This window comes from Passer domesticus, chromosome 1, assembly GCF_036417665.1.
Source record: "Passer domesticus isolate bPasDom1 chromosome 1, bPasDom1.hap1, whole genome shotgun sequence".
Taxonomy (NCBI): domain Eukaryota; kingdom Metazoa; phylum Chordata; class Aves; order Passeriformes; family Passeridae; genus Passer; species Passer domesticus.
The window spans coordinates 94,694,996-94,718,887 of NC_087474.1; the positions used below are offsets into that span (position 1 = coordinate 94,694,996).

Consider the following 23,892-nt stretch of genomic DNA (forward strand, 5'->3'; position numbering starts at 1 on the left):
ACTGGCTCTGCTTTGCACAGCGCTGTTCAGATCTCTGATTGAATCCTGGCAGCTCGTGTTGATAGGATAAGGATGTGCTACAAGAATTCAGCTTGTTTTGATGCCTAAAAATAAATTAGGTTTACACTCAGTGTCAGCTTTCTTGAGTGGGGGAAGTCATTAGTGAAAGGAGTGACTTTTCCTTTATAAAACAGATCAGAAGAATAATGACCTTGTTCCATTCTTTACCAAGAAAACTGCTGCAGATGGGAAGCGACAGGAGATCATTGTGTTGGACTCAAAGCGAAGCAACGCCATTAATATTGGCTTGACTGTGCTGCCCCCTCCCCGAACCATCAAGACTGCTATTTTGAACTTTGATGAATATGCCTTAAACAAGGAAGGAATAGAGGTAAGAAAGAGCGGTTGACGTCTTCAAGTCTCCATCATCAATACTTTTTTTCCTCATGCTGCATATGGTACAGGCTACACTGGTCATGGAAGAAGGAGAAGGGGTTGTATTATGTCATGTCTGCGTGTTGAAATTTGTGGAACCAGTGCAGTGGACTCAGAAGCAGGAAGTGTCATGAGGCTGGGCATGCTCAGTGCTCATGGATTATCTGCTTGCTTTGAGTAGCAATGGTGTTAATTCCTGTCAGGTTTTTCAGAGTATTATCTGAAGTTTGACTGAAATACTGTGAGCAGCAAAAATAGGCAGCGAGTTACTAGGGCTGATGCAACTGGTACAAGGTTTAATAAATTTCATGCCCAGCTAGCTGTTGGAGTCAGTCTAGATTGTATATCTAATGGAAAACAAATACGGCAACTAGTTCTGCCCAGAATAGCATTTCTGTGTTACTGTTGTTTGAAGAAAAGCAGTTGGTATAAAGATTACAGATGATGTAATTTTTACCACTACATGTTTGACTTTGCAGATATTCTTACCAAGATCCAATATGAACTCTGTTTATTTTTTTTTTTTATCAAAACATTTTTATTCTGTGAAGTGTAAAAGAAGCCTGTGGCTCCACTGTTTTTTTCATTATGGTCATATTCATTTCAATTTTTTATTTTTTTTTCAAGAAGCCTGTATCATCTAGTAAGAGTAATCTGCACAACTACAAATCTCAACCAGTAGCTCTCAGAGGTCATATATTAATTCACAGTCACCTTTTAGTGGTTTGGCACTGTGTTTCATGATTTCCCCCTTTCCACCTCCACCTTGCTGACTACAAAAGAAAATGAGAAAAACTTCCTGGAATGAAAATGGTATTGCCAACAGATGCATGCAAAAGAAATGCTTAAGGCAAAAAATCCTTGTAGCTAGAAGACAACTGCTGATTTATCCCTGCTAGAACATCATATCTTTCCCAAGCTGTATTACTTTTTGCTGTATGCATATTTTACTTGTATTGTGAAGGTGCCAGTCACTCCAAAACCAGTAATTCTTTTATGATCCAGCCCATGTACTCACCACTGCAGTCTACGGTACTAAGCTTTAAAATGTTGGAGAGAAGGACCCCTCCAGCCAAGCCCAACTCACAGCCAGTTAGATCTCAGTGCTGTAGGCAGTGTTTCCATACAAAGTCCAACATTAAATGGCTGACAAAGGAGGACAAGTCTTCATTAACTTCTGGGTATCATCTCCTTAGAATCGTGTCCTTCTCTGGCTTCAGGTGCTCTGCCCAGCCCACCTTTTGCACTGCCAACATTGGTCACTGGGCTGCCCATCTGCCAACCACCTGTTGTGGTGTCCACAGCTGTGCTTTGTACGACCACACCCTCCTTTGGGTGGCCTTTCCATTAGCTGCCAGGAACCCATAATTTCATTTAAAATATGTATGAAGGTGGGTTTCAATTTGAAGAATTCAAGAAACCAGGAAATTGTACACTGTTAATATACTTTCCCAGTGCTAAAGAAAAGGTCACTGAGGTCTGTCCCCACAGCTTGAAGCTAAGGATGTGAGTACTCCTCATGTGATCATTCAGGTATTTGAAATCAAGAGAAAGGGTAAGTCTTGGTTTGTTGGGAAGGATTATGTCCATGGAGAAAAGAGGTTTTATTACCTCAGTTATATATATGTATTTACTTCCTATCAGGTAAAACCCTATGCTGAATTCAGATTTCTTTTTCAATCCCAAATTACATATTTTTCTTACAGTATGCTACAGAGTCAGACCTCTATAATGATAGACGGGGCTGCATTAAACAATTCAGTATTGGCCAGGTAGCACACAGGTTGATACAAAAATGCATAACTGTGAGCCCCACTGCTTTCAGCAAATCCCTACCTCAGTTCTCCATACTGCCCCTTTGGTCTACAAGGTAGGCAAGCTTTGTTTCCTGTGTCTCTTCTCTTTATCTGTCTGTTCATTGGCTTTAGCTTTTGAGTTAGCATAGAGGGAAGAGAGGTTGTTGTTTCAGTCTAGATTTTTAGAAGTTTTCTGGTTCATTTCTGTCTAAATATAAAGAAATAATTGGTAGCATCTTTGAATCAGTAATAGTGTAAGAATCAGCTTCATATATTAAAAAAACCCACAGATAATGCAGCAATTTGCTATATAATGCAATTGATATCTTGTCTGTGGGTTGATTGAGGCAGAACTGGTATGGAAAAAAATATGCAATTTGCCTAATTAAAAAATTGTACCACAGTGGATACTCAAAAGCCTTTCTGCACAATAATTGTCTAGAAGAGATGTCATATCCAGTAAGCAGAACAGAGATGTAAAGACAACAGGAAAAGAGATGTGTGCAGTAGCAACAAAACATTCACTGCTAAAATTTCAGAGAAGCTAAAATTTAGGATCATCTTCAGCTTTTGTCAGATCCAACAAAGAGCAGAGCACCTACAGTGTAAAAAGTCACCTTAAACATCCTTTGCCTTGGCAGTGAGCTCTGTGTTGTGTCCTTTGCTGAGGAGCATTGCCACTGTCATGTGAGTGTGTGTGTGGCTTTAGTTCTGCACCTCAGTGAATTAAATGGTGCCTTAAAACTGACCTTAACAATTCCTTTAAGGACAGTGGACTAAAGCAGTGCTGGCAGTAGTGCTAGCAACAAGCAAGGATGCAGTGGGCTGCAGGCCCAACTTCAGGATAGCCCAATTCATCATCTGCTCAGTCCACAGTTAGAGCAGTAGGTCCAATAGAGCCTCCATTGCTACCCTACATCCTGCTGAATGCTGCTTTGCTTTTGACATGGAATTCTTGTCAATATTCCATACTTTACTTTTTAACTTTAAATATATAACTGAGTGGAAAAAATGCTCCACTTATTTTAAAGCCCTCTATTCCTAAGTATGTTGCCTATTTTTAGGTCTTAAAGCAGTTAGGTACCCCTGAGCTGTGAAATAAAGCAGAAAGTGGGGCCATGACACTAGAAAGGCAGATGTAGTCCATTTAGTATGCAAAGCAGGCACTGTTTGAAATGTATTTTCAGAGGAATGCACATCATGTGTTTGCAAGCATGAGCCAGTCCAGCTAAAAAAAAAATTTGCCACCTTACATTTGCCAAAGTGTTTATGTTTTCCTTTCTTTGAAAACTTGGCATTCATTGTGTTCAAACAACTTGGAGCTCACTGCAGAATGAAGAACTGCCTCCTTACAATAGATGAGGTCTTGCTGTGGGTTAAGCAAAAGAGGCAAGCCTAAAATCCTGGCACCTAATTTGTATGTATCAGAGGCAACTGCAAGAAGGGAGTCCAATAAACAAGTCCTTGGTGCTTGTCTGTAGAGAAGGAAATGAGTGGATCCCTCTATAAAGGGCTGCTCATTAAGGAAATGTGGACCAAAATCAATTAATACCAAAGACTATGGTTAATTTAGAAGACTAAAATTAGGGTAATGCTGTGAGGAAATTAGCATGGTTTGATTTCTGCTTTACAATGTGGCTTTGTGATGCTACACAATGTTGATTGCATTAGTAAGTATAGTTTTTTTAATAAATCTTTGGAGTGAAAAAAAAGTCTCTCCGGGTGTGCTGTACTGTCCATGCCCAGCTGTGCTACACCCTGCATACCCATAATAAAATAGTATTGGTGTCTGGACTGGCTAGATAGCCCTGAGATATAAAAGGGGTAAGAAATGACATCTTGATGTTAAAAATCTGGATGGTGATATGTATAAACAAAAATCAAAATTTGATTTTTGGAAACAAGTAAGGTATTTACATTTTTATTCTGATCCTTGACATCAACATTTGCAGTTTCCAATTTGTTTGTCTAATGCTTTGTAAGAGTATGACGGGATGTTTCAAATGATGCTAGCTTGTGTGACCTGAAAGAACACCTTTTTTCACAAGTCTAGACAGAAGAAAGAATGGCCTCAGTGGTGCCTTGCTGACCCACAGCCAGCATATCACAGCCCTAATCTGTTTCAGACTTTATGTAAAAAAAAAAAAAGCCACACTTTCTCTCCTTGAAGCAGACCAAAACATAATCTGCAGTTTCTGTGATCAGCAATGACATGTTCATGTGTTTTTGTAGAGATCTGAGTAAGAGGACTGGTCTGACTGGGGCAATGGTATCAGTTCCTGATTTACAGAGATGGTCATCAGCATTTTAGATGTAATTCTTTCTCAGAATTGGATCATTTTGGAAAGAGTTATAATAAAATTAGTGCAGGCAGATTCCCTTACAGTGAAGTTCTGACCCTCATATGCTGTTACATTTTGTTAGAATTTCAACAGGTAATGTGAACCAGCAACAGGTCTTGTTAACAGCTGCCTGGGAAGCTGAAATGTGAGAGAGCCTTTCAGGAGTTGGATTGTCTTTTGAGGCCTGTCAAATATCTGGTGAAATACCCACTTATGTGTACTTGGTGATGCAGCTTATGTATTTGTTGTCCTCAAACCACAGAAGGTTTTGAGCGCAACAACAACAAACAGATATTTGAGTTACTAATTTTTTTCAGGCTGTTGTTCACCTGGTAAGATCAGGTGAAACTGAACACCGAAGATGAGACACCCTGCAACCTCACAGTCACTGAGAAGCCCCAGTATCTTATGAAAGAGAAAACTTAAGCACCTAATTTCCTCACAGGAACTGGGCTATTGGCCATCACTGCTTAGGTGCTTCCTTGCATCCCACACTGAGGTCTGTCACCCGCAGCCATATGTAAGTCTTCCCTCTCAGGAACTTTTGGAGATTATACCTCAGGATGGCAGAGTCCAGGAAATAAGCAGTCTGATCCCTTTCTGAAAGTTCAAGCAGGTGACTGAGTCGGGCAGCAGAATAATTTGGGTCCATTATCTCATGCAAAAATTGCTTATTTTCCTCGATTATTTGCACACATGTTTTCCTCAAAACATAAGGCTCTGGCCCAAACAGTTGTGTGAGAGTGCGTGAAGGTGAAATACATGTGTCACATGTACTAGAGAATATGAGCATAGGTTTTATTGATAACCAGTTCTTTCACTGACCTGAAGGTTGCTGACACCACCTCAGTTACAAGAAAAGACTCAGGGAGCTGGGCCTGTCCAGCCTGGGGAAGAGTGTCAATGTGTTTAAGTATCTGAAGGGAGGGTGTCAAGAGGATTCATCCAGGCTCTTCTCAATAGTTCCCAGCAATAGGACAAGAGCAATGGATAGAAACTGATGCACAGGAAGTTCCACCTGAGCATGAGGAAGAACTTCTTTACTGTGCAAGTGACTGAGCACTGGAACAGGGTGCCCAGAGAGGTTGTGGAGTCTCCCTTGCTGAAGATACTCATAAACCATCTGGTTGCAGTCCTGTGCTGTGTGCTCTGGGATGGCCCTGCTTGAGCAGGGAGCTTGGATCAATAATCCCACTGTGGTCCCTTCCAACGTAACCCACTTTGGGATTCTGTGTACTAGGAAGAGCAATATGAACTAATGATTGGACTCTAAACTGTTTGTGATTTAATGGTCACATCAGGTGCCAGTAACCTTCTGCCCTGCTGTGATTTTATGCTACTTTTACTGTTAGGGTGTTTTTCAAAAATAATAGAAATAAAAATTAAAATAATAATAAAGTGGCAGATGGTACACTCATCAGTTTCCAGCTCTGAACAAATGGCTCAAATTAGTCATAGAGTGGAAATCAAGAAGAGGAGAATTTCACTACTTGCTCAGGGGCACACCAAGGATGATGGCCAGCAGGATCAGAATCATTTGCTCAAGCAGGTCAGGAGTGCTGGTGTAGATTGTTGTTATGGGGGCACTTGCACCCTGGATGGTGTGAGACCTGCCAGCAGCTCTGTCCCCACCAAGGCATGGCTTTCAGAAGCAGGGCTGATCCTCAGCAGCTGGCACCACAAGCACAGGCTCTTTTGTTTGGCATCCTCTGTTTCACATAGTATGGTATGCAGCACAGCAGTCTTGCAGAACTTGGACTTGAATGTTTTTTGTCAGCTCCATCTGTCTTGTGATGTTTATATAAAGCTCAAGGAGGAGGAGAGTCCCTTTGGAAATAAAGCTTACTGTTTCTTTGCTCTTTATAAAATGCCCCAAAGCAGTGTAAAATCTGGAGTGAAGGCATTGCCCCACCACAAAATACTTGTGGGATCTCTGGGTAGCTGCCAAAAGTCCTGGTTATTTGTAGGATTCAGTTGAGAATACCGCTGCAGTGTTAGCCTTCAGAAATGCATCAGAAGTATTTTTACACCCATCACATGGCTACTGCTAAACTCTCCATGTATGGATGTACAATATGATCCTATTTACAAGCTGCCCTGTCTCAGCTGAGGGCATGTCTTCCTCTTGGTGTGGAAGAGAGGAGTAGGCACTAAGATGCATGACTCCTTCAAGGGACACTGCAAAACATCTTTATTTATGAGTTTCAGGCTCAGTCTGGGGTTTTTTGCAGACTTTTTTAGATGAGTATTGATTCAGCACTGAGACCATGAAGCAGCTATTTAGAAATCTACTTTTATGTTAGATATGACCAAGGTACAGATTTCAGCTTGTGTGGGTGGGTGGATGGATGGCTGGATGGATGGCTGGATGGATGGATGAATGGATGGATGGATGGATGGATGGATGGATGGATGGATGGATGGATGGATGGATGGATGGATGGCAAAATCAATGCACAAATGCTGTCAGTTGAAACAGGTGTACATCAGAATATTTTCCAAGCAATCATTTTCAGGCTAAGGAAAAGCATCAGAGTGTGTTGAGGGATCTTCCTCCTCATCGTCTTTTTTTTAACTTAAGATATTTATTTGTTGAGGTAGAATCTTGAGTGTCCAAGGAAGGAGGCTTTTTTTTTTTTTTGTTTTCGTCGTTGTTTATAATAGAGAGCAAGAGAGAGAGAGAACATTAACAGAAAAAATGCTTCTTTATTAAAGTTTATGGAAGTCAACAGAAGAAAACGCACAGCAATAGAAATGCTGTGGCTGAAATTAAATAAGTCCCAGATCAACAAATTGAACATTATTTGCCTGCTAACTCTTGTTCTTTGCCTGATCAGAAGTCCCTTGCTCTCTATCCATGCTTAACTCCAGTACTTTACAAACAGCCAGGGAAACCATCAGTACTGGAAGGGGGCAGTTGCTTTGACGAATTGGCTATGTCCAGTGTTGGAATAAGGCTGTAGTTTGGATTGGCAGGTCTGATAGCTCTTTGGCTGTATTTTTATTATTCTCTCCTCCCATTCAAAACAGCCTCTATCATTATAGACGGCTACAGCAAAAACATGTCATTCCAGAGATGAATAAACATAAGTTGTGTTAAAAATCTGCTTTGCTTTAAGGAGGCATTGATCAGTAGGGCAGAAACCTCAGCTTATCTGATGTCTTTGTTGCTTTTCTTTTTTATTTTGAAGTGCATTTATTGTGTTAAAAACTGATTAAGAAGCAATACTTTAGAGAGCAATACTTTCAGAAGGAAAGCTGCCACATTTAAACAAGCCTGTAAAATTCATGACTTAAAGGGAAAATTTAAATATTTTGTGCCACACTGACAGCAAAAACTGAAAATACTGAGATCCTTTTTCAGATAAAAAGAAAAAAAGGCCATATATTATGCAATGCATAATTCTGCTTTAAATTCAATGTGTTCCTTGATAAGTTGTTGGTTAGGGTAGAATCTTTAGGAGTGACCTAGTAAGCTGCAATAGTTTCCATGTTCCATAAGAAAAACAAGACACACTAAACAAAAAAGTAAGAAATTATGGGGACAGCAAGGGACAGGAGTATTCAAGTTATTCCTGTATACTTACAAGTATGCTAGAAGATTTGTAGGTATTGGGGCTAAAAGGGACCTTAAAATCTAGTCTGACTTGCTGTAAATCACAGGCCGCAAAACTGTTCTCCTTCTACCCTTACTTCCATATGTAAATTACAAAAATATATTAAGTTCTGACTTAGACATATGGAAGTCGATGAGATCAGTCCTAACCAATTTCTTTCCATGTCCTTCAGTGTTTCATCCCATGATTAGCCACTTACTATCTACTGAATACAGATTTTAAAAAAAAATTCTATCCAGATACATTTTTAAACAAACTGCAGGTGTGTGAGATAGCAGTCCTTGTTTTGCTTCCTTGTGCAGTGTATTGGTTCTTGGTTGACCTAATTTAACAGCCAAGGACTTTAGGACTTCTACTGTGGCTGCTGTGGGGTCACACAGCAACCAACCTTCACCCTCCTCTCAGCCCCACCACTGACTCTTGCCTTTTGGCTCCCTGTACAGAAAATCCTGACCATGATCCCCACCGAGGAGGAAAAGCAGAAGATCCAGGAGGCACAGCTGGCGAATCCCGATGTCCCCCTGGGCAGCGCTGAGCAGTTCCTTCTCACCCTCTCCTCCATCAGCGAACTCTCCGCCAGGCTCCAGCTCTGGGCTTTCAAGATGGACTATGAGATAGTGGAAAAGGTGAGGGGAAAACACAGGGATGGGTGGAGACTCTTCCGAGGCTTTGCTTAATCTTTCCCTGACCTTGGTATTATATGGACATTTTGAGGAAATGGTAAATGGGTCGCTTTTGTTTTGGTGGCCAAGCAGGAAACAGCTAAACTGATCCTTCATAATCTCTTCCTTCTATAAAAGAAAATTGAGAGATTATGTCTTCCTTCCTTTAATTAGTCACTAATGATATTGAAACAAAGAAGAGGGCTAAATCTCTGCCACATCTTCTCCAGATGTTGTTATTCAGGAAATTACTTCAGAGCAATGAGAATTTTTCTTTCGTAAAGATTGAGTGAGGACTACTGTATTCAGTCTTATATCATGAGAGTATTGATCTTACATCCATTTGAACTAAGGAAAACACCATCCATTAAGGGTTTTTTTGTTTATAGCTCTCAAGATTCTAAACAAAAGATAAGACAGTTCAGCTCAGTCACACACAGTTGTTGCCATCTTCTCTGTGGCTGGCATTCATTCAAAGAACACTGTAATTGGGGTGTCTGTCAAGAATGATGAATCATAGGCAAAAATTTTTAAAAAGAGGATAAAATTTTGTTGCATAGACAAGACAGAATGAAACTGTGTAGGGGATTTCAGGTACTGGCTGCCTTTCACAAGGTCTTTCAGGAATCTCTGCACAGGAGCTTCCTTTTGGCTGCACTTCTGGTTTATACACCTGGCATTGCCATTAAAGCAGCTGTCTCCCCTACATACTGGTTTTTGTATATGTTTCTGTACACATAGGTGTGTATTGAAGAATCAGTATAACTGTGCGATGTGGATTCTAAAAAGTGAAATGTGAAAAAAGTTTCACATGCTTGTGAAAATGCCTTGTTTACCCAGCAATGGTTATTTATTGAGTTGTGCAACAGTGGATTGATTTGCAGGAGGTACTGTCAGGACTACTCAATCTTTATTTCATTTTCTTAGATGTCAGGACATGCAGTCACACCAGTACTCAGGATTTTTATTGGAATCTTTTAGTATTATCCATTTACATTTCTGACTTGTATAGCAAAATACTTGTATCTGGCATGAACATTTTTTTGCCAGTTTGTTTTGTTTTGTTTTGTTTTCACTTTGGTACAGCTATTTATTCTGCTTCGAAGTTACACAAGGCTAAATGGTACCTTTCATGTAAGATGAGTTAGCAGTAGTTATTAATCTCTGCATATATCTAGAATTTCTAGTGTCCTCTCAATCAAAAAGCAACATTTGAAGCATTGCTAAAAGATACATAAATTCTGAGAGTTTCCTTTTGCCATAAAGTTAATTTATTGCCAGCTAAAATCCATGTAGAATGGATACTAGTACAAAATGTCTCAAATACTTAAATTACTCAGAGAAGCAACAGCTGTAGGGAAGACAAACCCAACATTTTTATCCCTGTTTGAAGGTAGATAGGACTAAGCACAGTACTTACCATGAAATGGTAGAGGAAGTAACATGATAACTGTGATAAAGTATGAGGAGCACATGATAAGCCTAGCAGACAAGGATAGATAGGACAGACAGCTTGGGTCTTGGGTGAGGACAAAGAGACAGGATCAGACATCAGGAGTGCAAGGCAGACTGAGCACCTGGGTGTCTCCAGTTAAAAAAGCTTAAGGTCAGAGTTCTAGGTAATCAGTAAATGTACATGTTATTTAGACTGAAATAAGATACTGTGATATTCAGTTTTTTAAAAATGAAGTAATTTATGTTGGTGGTTATGATGATAAAAGAGACCTTTGAGCTGCAAACATTCCTCTGTTCTTGAAACTATGATTTTTCAGAAGATCTATCTGCAAAAGGGCAAACGCTTCATGAAACATAGGTCCCAAAGTCACTTAGCTCCACAGCTTTGCCTTTCTTTTTTTGTCCGGCATTTTGCTTGATCTTTTCTTTTTCAATCTTATTTTGTAACAAGGAAACCTCATAGCCGTTCAGAATTAGCACAATTAGTTCAACACTCATATTGTTTACCAGTTCACACATACATTTTATGTAACATATGAGTGCTATTATTTCCATGAGGCTGGAAGTTTTCGATGGTCCCTATTACCAGCAGTGTGAAATACCTGAGTTATTGGTAAGCCCAGGGTTCTCATACATGAGACTCTTCTGCTAACCTGCCAAGAACAGAGTTCTGCCTAAGTAGGTTTTAGCTTCACCCCTGACAACCTGAAAGAAAATAATATGAATTGTTCGAGAAATGTGTTAAGTGATGCATTGTTTATGTTCATTAAAAGCTTTTCAGGCATAATAAGAGAAATCATCTTTCTTAGCTTGAATTTAATTAACTGAAGCAAGTCAGGGTACATGACTTGCATCATGTGCAAGTGGGAGTATCCTCAGCTTGTGAGGAGCTGAACTGGATGAATAAATATTCACTCTTTGCTCTCTATAGAAAATTTAAAATGAAAGAAAAATGAATGAACGTTAACATAAATGCTTACCAAAACTTGTTAGCTGGAACAATAATTTCCCTCTCCTTTCTTTTGGTATCCTAGTTTAAATGCACAGACAAAAGAGGTTAAAAAATTGCACTGTGTTGCTACTCATTCCTCATACGGAATTACTTATGATGCAGATATTGTCAAATTCTGTTATCTCAGAGGAGCTATAAAGATCTTTAAAAAAGCAATAGAAACTTTGATTTTTTTTTTATTAAGATGACTGCAGACAAATATATCCTTTTTGCTGACAACTTCAAAGATCACAAAATTAATAAAAGCAAGTGTAGAAATGAAAAAAGTACAATGAGTTGAGTTCATTTGTGCATGTCCATCCCACATTGAATCGGGCATTATGAGGTGTCTTTCAGACAGAAGTTCTGGACCAATCCTCACATTTCATTCAAACCTAATCTTTAGCTTAAAAATAAAAATAAAAATATCCTCCAAGGATATGAGGTAGCTCTGCCTTATCTATCTGCCCTCTTTAGGTAGAAGGTGCATTTTATAGGAAGCAAGAGTGGGTGAATTTGAAAAACATCAGAAATTTGTCTTATTGTTCAGTATCTTGCACAGTCTTTTTTTTTGTTTTTTAATCCTACAATAAAATAAGAAATAAAGAGTAATTCTAAATGTGTACTATATGCAAGAAAGTCTAAGATCAGATAACTTGTCTAAATAGCTAAATGAAGGGCTCAGTATGGCCTGGTTTAGCCTGGAAGCCTCTTATGCCACCTTCTTATTCACCTAGGGAGTGTTTTAAATTAGTCTTTTAGCAATGTTTTTTTGACAGGTTGAAAATTGATCTAAATTAAATAGTTCAGAAGCCCATGTTTACCACAGATTCAGAGCAGTTTGAGTCATCCCATAATGCAACAAAACAAACTAAATCAACTCTGACTTTAAAGCAACTCAAAGAATACTGTGAAGCAGGATCATTTTAATTCACTTTAATAAAGTCTTGGATTATTTAGCACCTCTCCTCTGATGTATAAACTACTTAGTTCACTATCTCATTTCTTAATTTGTCTTGAATTTGCCATATTCTTTTCAAGAGACAAATTGTTCTGTAGGGACTAGAAATGTATTTCATTCATCTTTTATGGTAAAATATCACTACAGTTCTTGAACAAACCATTGTGTATCTCCAAGAAAGTTAAATTCTCAATTACTTTGCCTCTTGGTCTAAAATAGCAGCTTAATTTTGTTTTCTTGGCTCATAAAGAGTATAAAAATTTGGGAAATTGGGAAAAAAGTCTCCCTGCCCATGGCACAGGGGTTGAAACTAGATGACTCTCAGGTCTTTTCCAATAGAAACCATTCTATGATTCTGTGAAGAGAATGCTGCTCACAGATGCTTAGAATGGCATGTGAAGATAGAAACAATGTGAACTGTTAGTGTGCATACAAAATAAATAACCCTGGGCCTCACACAGAGACACAGAAATAAGTTCTGTCTACTCAATTACCCTCACTCTCTTCCTTTGAACTCTCTGGTGTAGTTCACTTCCTGAGGTAATTGAACAGAATGTATGATTCCAGACCTTACCAGTCTATACTCAGAAAACATGTGTAGGTGGAAGATGCATTAAATTAAAATACTGAAATTAGACTATTTGTAAAGCTTGATTTTTACAGCAGAGGTTGGTTTTTTTTCAGTTCTAAATTCTCACGAGCACAGAACCATATCTAAAACACAGAAATGGCTATAATTAGAAGAAATCTGTGGAGTCAAGCTACAAATTTTAAGTCAGCAAGGTTTCTAACTTTTTTAATTTGTTGTTCAAAGATTAGAAAAAAATACTCTCAAGAAGCTTTTTTAGAAGTTGGGGCTAGGGTGTGTTCATGGATTTAACTGAAATGCAGCAGCAGTCTCCTGTTTGGAATCACAGGATTGTCCCCAGGACAAGTAAGGCAGTTGCATACATAAAGGAATAACAGTAGGAAAATATTTTATGTACTTTTTTTGCTGTCCTTGCATGTGATTTATTAGCTGGAACATGGAAGAAAGCCAGCACACATGGCCAGTTTACACTCTGCAAGACGCCAGTTCAGGAACTTTTTGCAGCAATTAATCTAAACCATAGAATTAAAAACTAACCTTCACTTTCTTGTTTCTTCTGGTAGGAAGTTGCAGAACCACTGCTAGACCTGAAGGAGGGAATGGACCAACTGGAGCACAATAAAACTTTGGGATTTATCCTTTCTACTCTGCTAGCCATTGGGAACTTTCTGAATGGAACCAACGTAAGCCTGATGTCCCAACGTTTCCCCTGCAGCTTTTTTCCTTCAAAAAAAGAGAAGTCAAAACCATTGTAAAAATTGCAGCCCACTATTTATTTTATGCAAGGAAAGTCATTTAGGGACTATAATGTGCGTTTATTCTATGTTAGGGTGTTCTGTGTTGTGTGCTGCCTCTTTCAGCATAATCTGAAGGAAAGTGGAGCTACGTACTCTTCTTGTATAACTCCCTTAAGTGTAGTGTTGATGCTTTGCATTCAAAATGTGAGAACTGTGTCATGAGTCATTTCACTCTAAATGGACTGATTTTAGGCCATCAGCAAGTTAAAAATTAATAAAAGCAATGAGTTTCCTCTCCTGTAGGATTCTTCTTTCCCCTCTGCCCCTTATTGGTCATCATTTTTGTCTACTAATCTGCATGGGAAGGAGTAAACATTTTTATTTTTAATTTTTTTTTTTAATGTCTTTATTTTGAATGTCCTCTTATTTTTAATGTCTTTTTTTCCATTGCAGGCCAAAGCTTTTGAGTTGAGCTACCTCGAGAAGGTTCCAGAAGTCAAGGACACAGTGCACAAACAGTCCCTCCTGCACCACGTCTGCACTATGGTGGTAGAAAAGTTCCCAGACAGCACTGATCTTTATTCAGAGATCGGGGCTATCACTAGGTCAGCCAAGGTATGTCCAGTAGGTAAATACATCTATATGTACATTTTTATAACACCTCTCTGAAGTGAAATATTTAAGATTTTTTTTCTATTCTCTTCTTTGATTTTTTGATCCTCCCTGGTTGCAGCACTATTTACAGATGTGTGTTCCTTGTGTCATTTGCACTGAGTTCCAAAGACACCAGTACTACCTCTTCTGAACTTTATTTCTGTCTGTCACAAGGTTCCCTCATCAGTGCACTCTTAGGCAGCCAGTGGTTATGACAGCCATGTTAATGTTATGTACATTATTAATGTATATAACTATTAGGAACTATTTTCAGGTCAAAACTGTATTTGACCAGTATCTTCAAACATATTTATTCTGTGGCTGTGGGGGAATCTCCTTTATAAGGCTGATGACTGATTGTATTTTAAATCGAATGGAAGGCAGGAAATTTTTACTAATAAAATTTGTCTCCAGAATTAAAGAGTCTTTGAAATACTTTGTTTAACTCACAGAACCACAGAATTGCTGGGGCTGGACAGGACATCAGCATATGACTTAGTCCAACCCCCTGCTAAAGCAGGTTCATCTAAAGCAGGTTGCAGAAGAAAAGTCCAGGCGGGTTTTGAGCATCTCCAGAGACAGCAACCATAAAAATTCTCTTTAGGAGTCATGTCACATGGAAATGTTAATAATTACAGCAGATAATTATAGTGTTCTCCTAGTCCAGTGTCTTGATTGAGACAGTGGCCAATACCAGCTTGTTGACAAAAGAGGACAAGTTTCTAAGGGAATGAAAGATTTCTCCTAGAAAAATGTTATTTCATGAGCCATAATTCTCATTATGTGCATCAAATGGAGGAATGATTCCTTTTCCAAAGGCCACCTGATTTAGATGTTGGGAGAGGAGCTGGAAAGTGTGGGGGCAAACAACTCTGTTTGCCCCCACAATCCAGTTTGCTGGTTTCAGGAATTACTGTCTGAACATACTGAGCAGTAAAAATATTTTTTCTTTCTAATTAACAGAATAACTTAGGTTGGAAAGGATCTCTGAAGGTCATATGATCCATCACCCTTTTCAGTGCGAGACCAGAAAACCAGACTGCTCAGATCCTTGTCTAAGTCTTAAATGATCCTTTTATAGCTTTTGTTTATAAGACAATTTCCACACTTTTCCTTCATCTTACTTTTTTAGAATGTGTTAAACAATAGTAAGTACAGTACCCCAGCCTCTCCTTATCAGTGTCATATCTTACTATGTTTGTCCATTCTGCTACGTTTTGTTAGATGTTCTGAGGTTTTCTCTGTGTCCTTTGACTGCTGCTACCCTTTGGACACCCCGAGGACATCCAGGCAGTCTCCTGAGCTCACAGAGCATTCAGGACACTCAACAGACTCGAATGCTGCTGTGCACTGTGCACTTCATTGCAGTCTACTGCAGTGACCATGATCTGCTGAAGAAGATTTACTGCTTATCTCTCAAACTCCTAATAATCTTCAGTCAGGATTAATCTGAATAATTTCCTGCCATCTGTATATTTTACCCTCTGGATATGCTTCCTTGTTTCCAGATAATTTTGAAATACAAAGTACAAACCAAGAGATGCCTGCTGTTAGCCCTGTCAACAAATGAGAATCAAGGTGTACTCCTTCTTTTCTTTTGCTCTCTTAACCTCACAATTCATATGTGGCCTCCCATGATTCCCTGAAAAAGATTTTGAAATTTAATTTTCTTTACTTAGTCTTATCTATTTCCTATTTTATAAGCATTCAGAACATAGTGGTTATTTTTATGTATTAAGTTTCCTGTCACTATCCTTTCAGCCAAGTTACCAGATAAAGTAATGAAACCTAGACCTCTGCATCAACTTTGCTGCTTTTCTAGGGATAGCCAAACTTTTGCTATCCTCTGATTCTCCAAGTTACCAAGTACAGTTTCATACATATTCATATTCCTTTTAGCCAGTGGCTCAATTTCTTTATTTTGATGTCAGAATTACTGTATTCTACTTGTTTACTGCTTTGTAAGATATCATCTCTCTCCAACATTTGTTTCTGCTAGTAAGGTTTCAAACCTTGCTATTAGTTCACATCTCTTAAAAATATAATACAGAAAAAGGAAAGGAGCACCAGAGTAGGTTTTTCCCCAACATCCTTTGTGGTGAAGTAGGATGAAAAGAAGTCATCTTGCTTCCCTTCTCTAATTTTTGTCTTCCTCAGTTTTTTTCCTCCCCAGTGATCCAGGACCTCCTACTTTTTCTTTTTTTTTTTTTTTTTTTAGTACCATAAAGGAGTTTGTGGCTTTTATTTTATATGCTTAGATACTTTCTCTTTAGATTTCATCTCTTTTCTCCTAGTTTTCCTCTTGTACAGCCTATATTTAGGCTCTGGTTTATTGCCTTCAGTGAGTTTGGTTTCTCATGTTTGCAAGATTTTAACTTTCTATTATGTTTTTGTTTTTCATTTGAGTGATTCTTAGTTTTTTAACATTTAGGTATATTAGTTTCTCATTTCCTGCTTCTTCTCTTTGCTAAGAAGTTATTTCCCTTTTTTCTTAGATTGAGATCAAGTTGATCACTATGAAGAAAAATTACCACAAAAGAGAAGAGCTTTTGTTTTCCAAAATTCTCGCCACCATGTATGGTATTCTCCCAAGTGGTTCTTCTGTTTTTCAGTCATAGAAAGTGGAAGAAAGCTTAACCTACTGCTGTCACTTAAAAAAAAAAAAAAATTAGGTCTAAGAGCATCTAATTGAGCACAGTCTTTCAGTCTGTGGTTTGCTGATCCAGTGGCCCTGCCCAAAGCGGATGAAAATCTAAAAAGGCCAGACAAAATCACATTAAGAGAAATTATAGCCTTAACCTTCCTCATGTCGCCCAAGGTCTCCCTCCTTGGGATGTTCCTGCATGTGTTAAACCACTGATGGATTACTGTAACAAGCTCTATTCCCACTTGATCATAGCTGCCACAAATCAGAGTTAGAATGTGGAAGCCATCCAAGCTGCCCTCTTCAAGGGAATGTTCGCAGACAAGGCGAAATCTTGGTTTAGGAAAGCTGACAGGAAAGGAGAACTAATATATCACTGTGGATTAGGCTGTATTTTGAGCTCTGTTTTGCCTACAAACATCTTTCAGAAACCACAAAGGCTAAACAATTTCCATCCTGTAGATAAACAGAGATGCCCCTTCCCCTGAAATGCACATCATATAAGAATTTCCTGAGCATTAGTTAATGAAAAAAACTCAAAACCATAAAGAAAGCAGGCTGCCCCACCAAAAAGGAGCTAGAAAGACCAGAAACAAAATGGTATAGTTACTGCAAAAATTTTACTGAAGGACTGAAGTCATAAATGGCACCAAAAAAACCAGACACAAGTGAAAAAATTAAGAAAAAATACAATTCTAGATAAATAAAAGCATTTATAAAGTCATGCACAGCACTGATTATTTAGCATCACATGATTAAAATCACTTGCCCTTTTTATTTTCTTGATATTTCAAGTTGTTTTTTTATTGAAGTTGTACCAAAACTGGTGAACCTAATACTGAAGCAGACCCACAGATTTCTGCAGTTAAGATCAAATGTTGTTCCTAGAAATTTCCTTAAGAAGTGGTTGTCTCAACCCCAATATCTCCTCTGTTAGTGAATAAAAAATGTGTCCTTATTAAAAATGTTCATCCTCTCTCTCTAACCCATAACTATTTCCCCTGTGAATCTGAAAACTGGCCAGCTCTATAGATTAACTGTAATTGTCATTTTCTTCCCCTGATTTTAATTGACTTACAAGACGTCAAACTTCCATCTGGTTTTTAACCCCTGCAGCAAGACACAGTGGCACAGGACACTCACAGCTACTAAGCAGTGGAGAAGCAGGCAGCTTTTAAAAGCAAATGTTAGCAGCACAGGAGGGGACAAGGATTGCTGATAGGAAAGAACTTAGAATGAGCCTAAGGCATATACAGGGGAGGAGGAAGCCTGCAGCAGTCTGCCCTCCGAGCTGGGAGGCATAAGGAGGCAGGAGCTGGCTGGAACAGAAGTGATATTTGACATGCTGTAGCTTCTGCCTGATACAGTGGAAAGCAGAGAAAGGATTAAAAAAATTATATTAAAAAAAAGGTAGGGAAAATCATGTTGCCTCCTCTACGCTTTCAGTGGGGTTTCTCATGTCTCACTTGACAGAAAGTATCTGTGTGCAGTTATCATTCAAGTATGTTTTCCCTACATTATTTCAAACAAAAATAAATGCCAAAAGTCAAATTATTTTCCATGGAAAAAAAGTCCAGGAATGTAAGGTTTCTTGCAGTCATTCCTTGTGATGCCAGCAGCTGCCTCAGATCGTGGCATGGGCTAGCAGGAGCAGAGGTGAAAGCAGAGCAGGGAAAGGCAGATCCTGTTGGCTGCAGAGCATACTGGGGCAAGGGGGAAGGAGCTTCCATGGCAAATGAAACTTTGAGGTCGTGTCTCAAAGAAAGTAGATGAAGTTCAGCACATGTGCCTGATGGCACTGTGGTGTTTCAATAACATTCCAGGTGATACGACTGCAGGAATTGCTGCGGGTGACATAACACTACCTGAAGGGACCTACATCACCACTGTGTAGTTTGGCTCCCCTTTGTCCCAGATTGTGGGAACTGCCATACAGCATCTGCAAAAAGATCCCATGTAGTTAGGATATTGTTTAATGAAGTAAAATACAGTAGAGATGTGTGTACAATTGGACAGACTCATCTGGTCATACCTCAGTAAGCACCTCTGCCACCTCTGTCCTGTAATTTTTCATTAGTGGGTTGATTCACATGCTCTCGTTTCCAAAATTATTTTCTCAGGATGCCACTTCATGCACTAAAATTAGAAATGTCTGGGCAGAGCCTTCTTTATATTTTGCTTGCTTTAGAGAGCTGGCATCTATCTTTCTTAAGATGCTTGCCCACAGTGTGCAAGTCAGACTAACAAGGGTCTTGAGATAATTCTTGTGATACTTGGTGAAGGAAACCAGTCTGGAAATATTAGAGGAGTTTTGAACATACGCCACAGAAGGTCACTGCTCTCAGATGACAGTATGTTTGCAAGGAGCAATTCTCAGAATTTCCTTTGGCACTGCACCAACTCAGGAAAAGAGGACAATTTCATGTTCCCTGCCAGAATGCATCCCTGTAATAATGTGAGAATGAACGGTCTGACCCTAAATTATAAACAGCTCAGACTAGACTGTAGTCTGCTGAAGAAACTATCTTGAACTTTGAAAAGAGAAAGCTTGTGTGTGGTTATGTATATCTTTCTATGAGGTACAATAAAATGGTTGTCATTTTATTGTGCATTTAAGACAACATGTCATTGCGAAAGCATCAATCTTCTCTTAAATGCACCTTGTGACTAAGAACAAAATGCAGAGATCCAGGTCTTCCTTAGAAAATAACTGGATTTTATATGTTCACCACTAAAAGAAGCAAGCTATACCAACAATAGAGTATTAAACAACAGAAATCTTATACAAGCATGCTGAGGATATGTAATAAGTTATTCACTGGCCTTCAGAACCAAACTTTAGATAGAGTGATTTTGAAAACAAGTGCTTCATCATTTTCCATTCATTTACTTGTTTTGCATATTTTTGCTTCAATCCACTAGTGACATCTTTGACCCTGTTGAAGAGCTGAATGCTAGCACAGGAGACAGGAAACATGAGTGTATTTAGGTGCAGCAGCTTTGACTTGAGGATGGTTTTGTATTTGCAGCAATGGGGGAGCTTAGCCCAAAGACTAGAGGAGATTTAGCTGGAAGAACCTGTTTGTAAAGCACATTCCAGCTAAGGGAAGCTGAAGAAAAATGACCTCTTATAGTGGCTGCAGTTGATTGCAGTGCATGGCAGAGCATACCTGGAGTTGTATAAGCTTCCCTGGGGAATATATAGTGGAAGGCATTTCAGGTTTGAACTACTGCATTTAATTCCCAAAGCAGCCATTCCTCTCTGTCCCAACAAATAATAAAGTGTGCAATTCCTGTGTTGCCATGAGGTATTTGTGGCCACACAGAGGAATAACACCCCAACCCAAAGACCAGAAAGGCTCCCTGATCCCTGTTCTGCCTGAATGATTGGAACATGATATAGTATTTCATGAATGAGATAGTTTTAAACTTTTATACATGGCATGTGATATTGAATGGAGTTGAACTTGAAAAGACTAGGCCTTGTAAGGACCAAAGTTCAGGTAACCAGAACGAGCAGGGAAGTAAATGATGGGCCATTTGATGGTGGTGGCAGGTTTTGAGTCAGGTGAAAAACAGTGAGAACAGAAGCTGTTTGTTCTGGTGTGTTTGTTTGTAGGTCTGTCACAAGGTACTGAATTCTCAGCCCAGTGGAATGAGAAACTTGGTAGAATTCTTTTTATTTTTATTGTTTATGGCAAAGTCATCTGCTTCTATGGTAGCAAGCAGTAAATAATGATATAAAGTGATTAAAGTGAGTGCTGCTGTTTCTGGCATGTGGTTTGAAGGTTTTATTCTTTGTTCTGAGTCATTTGTGCAAAATATGGTGCTGTGTTAAATTGAAGAATAGATTTTTAATTCTAAAGTTGCCCATTAGTGAGTTTAGGGCAGTGGTTTGCTGAGGCTTACTCAGAGGGGCTTTTGTCACATAAACTGGCCTTTGCATCCTGTTTGCATATACTGTCTCTGGCTACTCCCCTCTGATCAGTGTCTACTAAGGCACTTCTCAGAAAACTGAGCAGTGGGCCTGGCAAGAGATTTCACATATATCAATAGTTCTGAATATTTTTTATCTAGTGTGATTGTGAATGGAGAGGAACCTGGCCAGAGAAATGAGGAACATATCAAATATGTCCCAGAACCATTTAGAAAGTTGCTGTTTCTAAATTAGTTAACAAATTGAAGTAAACATTTCATAATGTTTGAAGGAAAGGACTTTCCTATTTTGCATAACAGCCTAAGACCACTCATTCTTTTTCCTGCAGAAAATAACATTTTAAAAATTTTAGCAGAAGGTAACTATTCAGGCAGCAAGCTGCATGTCTTTTGCACATATATGTACTGAGGAGGAAGAAGAATATATGTTTCCACCTTCCTCCAAATCCTTGGGCCAGGTACAATACCGGTACACTACTGTCTGTCAAGAAAGCTGTAATGACTATTTCAGATTACTGCTTCCTTTTATTCAGTAGAGCATAGTTATAAAATAATGCCACAGCAATTCTTGTCTGAGTACCTCCTATGCTGAGATCTCCTGGAGCCACAACTCACCTGAGTTCCTTCTTAGTCCCAGCATGACCATCCACCTGCAGGAAAGAATTGGTGCATCTTTCGTTCCAAGAAAGAAAGAACAAAAAAGAGGATTCATATTTCTCTACTATTATACATCATTATTCTCTACTATTATACATTAATTCCTTTAGTAAAGTGTTGGAAATAAGCACATAAATCAGAAGATGCAACCCATGCTCCCTTAGCAATGCTGTGTGAACTGGTAAAGAGGTAGAATGGTATTACAAATGCCTTTTTATGTTTTCTTTATGCATAATATATTGAATACTTGGAATTATTACTCCACACAAGTTTTTGTTCTCCTTATCTTATGAACACATGATTTGGGGTCTCTTGTAGCTGGGATTTCTCACCACCCTTGCTGTTATATTTGTATATAATATCCTAAGCAGAACCACAGACCTGGGGCAGACTGAAATGTTATGGATTCTGTGTCTACACACAAAATTGGCACTGGTGAAATAGCATTTCTTAAAGTATCAGGTGGGGTACCTGATTAAATCCAAGAAAAACTGGAACTTGAATATTTCACATGAGGATGTTTTTCTGCAAGTATATTCCTTTCTGTCCACAAGCAAGTGACCAAACACTAGAGAGCTGGCAGACAGAGATTCCATGAAGGTTTGGCACATTCTTTCAGGTACTGCACATTTGCCTGCACTATCCTATATTGGAGTTCCTACTTTACTCCTTCCAGGACTTTACAGCTTCTGCTTGAGCACACTTGTGCTCCACAGAGGTTTATTCCAGGAGAGTTCAGGTGGTCTTCTTCTTACTGCAGTCTGCTTAGGATTTGCACAGAAGACTGAATTTTTGTTTGTGCTCAAGAAACTCATGAGTGTCCCTTAGCCCAACCTGCCAGCCGCCGTCCCTGCTGGAACTTTCCACTCTTGTGAATGTGCTGACTGTTGGCAGATTTCAAGGGGCCAGGAATTCACCACGTTCCCCCCAGATTTGTTGTTCTCCAAATATGTTTCTTGAACCCTTACAGGCCTGAATCTCAAAGCTTTTTGATAGATTCAAACTCATTTTGCCATAAAATGTCATGAGTTTAAATTTCTCAGCTACAGAGGCTGAGATTCTTCCTCACCCAGGTTGGATAATTCTTACTGAGAAGACCTAAACCTTGGATTTTCTTTTTTTTTCCTTAACAGGAATGCCAGTACTTTTCTCCATGTGTGTTTTAGATACACCATCTGTGGAGAGCAGCAATGTGTTTATCATCAGCAGTGAAAATACTGACCTGGAAAGGACTTCTTTTTTTTTTTTTTTAAACATATGCATTGATATGGATATAAGGAAAGCAAATACCCCACAGCTGCTCCGCCTGCAGGGCTTTTGTGAATAGCAGAGTGGATCAAAGGATGTTTCTATTTCCTTGGGAAGAGGAAGAATTCATCACTTTATAAATCACAGCATAAACAAATCAAATCAATACCAGGAGCATTTTAATAATAATGCATTTCTTATGGCTATTCTCAGTATAGGTCTCAGCAGTGGATGCTGCACACAGCTAAGAAGAATGAAATAAAACCTACCCCTGATGCTGGTTTTCATTTAGCATTAAGGAATTAACTTGCAGTCTATGAGACTGTAACATCCCAAACACTGATGTGTTTAGAAGCTGGGAGCTAAGTCTGTGCTCTATAGCTTGAGTTCATCTGAACCGTGAAGTGGTATTATAAAATAATTTTTTCCTTTCTTCAGAATTCAGAACATGTTGGGTAGTTTTATTTTTCTCATCTGTTGTGTGCTGTGGCTGGGTCATTGATGCACTTTATTAAGTTGTTAGCAACACATCCTGAGTGTCTCCTGTAACAGTATCACGATTTGAACACCTTTTTTGGTTGATGAATAAAGGAGAAGCTTTCCCTCAACTTCTGTGGAATGTGTTGGCATCTATCCTGATGAATGTTACTGTAAGGTGTAATCATTTATTTTAACTGTGTTGAGAGACTTTCAGAGTCGTTATATGATCTCGTTATAAGCCAGTATATTCGTATTGTATATCAAGGGATGAAAGTCAGTGCTGAGATCACTAAATAACACATACTTTCAATAGAGCTTTAAAAAATTCTGGCCCATGAATTTTGTGATTAGAACTAGATCATCTATTAACAAGTCAGTGCATGAGCAGGGAATAGATCCAAGTACTTCCTAAAATGGAGAATTGTTGGCGGGGTAAAACAGTGAGCAGTAAACAGGGTATAAAAAGCTTTGAGTACTAGAGAAAAGGATTTAGAAAAAGAGAAAGTTTTGTATTACCTCAGAAAGAACTGAGTCATGCAGTTGCTTGGTGCAAACATGAAGTTATTAGCAAGGGAAAAAACACATCACAATATTTTTTTTTGCCCCTTCTTTAGATGTTAGGCCTCCAGGAATAAAACCAAATATATGTGTATGGGTATTGCTTTGTTTTCAGTTTTCCTTACTAATA

General features: G+C 38.8%; 1 protein-coding gene across 6 annotated transcripts in view; it reads left to right on the plus strand.

The window, feature by feature from the left end:
- Window positions 1–23,892, plus strand: part of FHOD3 (formin homology 2 domain containing 3) — a 371,712-nt gene that overhangs the window by 315,604 nt on the left and 32,216 nt on the right. For all 6 annotated transcript variants that reach the window (XM_064429703.1, XM_064429712.1, XM_064429718.1 and 3 more), the window contains 4 exons: window positions 233–391; window positions 8,634–8,816; window positions 13,412–13,531; window positions 14,039–14,200. In XM_064429703.1, the coding sequence (XP_064285773.1) occupies window positions 233–391; window positions 8,634–8,816; window positions 13,412–13,531; window positions 14,039–14,200 (624 nt within the window). The remainder of the gene's footprint in view (window positions 1–232; window positions 392–8,633; window positions 8,817–13,411; window positions 13,532–14,038; window positions 14,201–23,892) is intronic.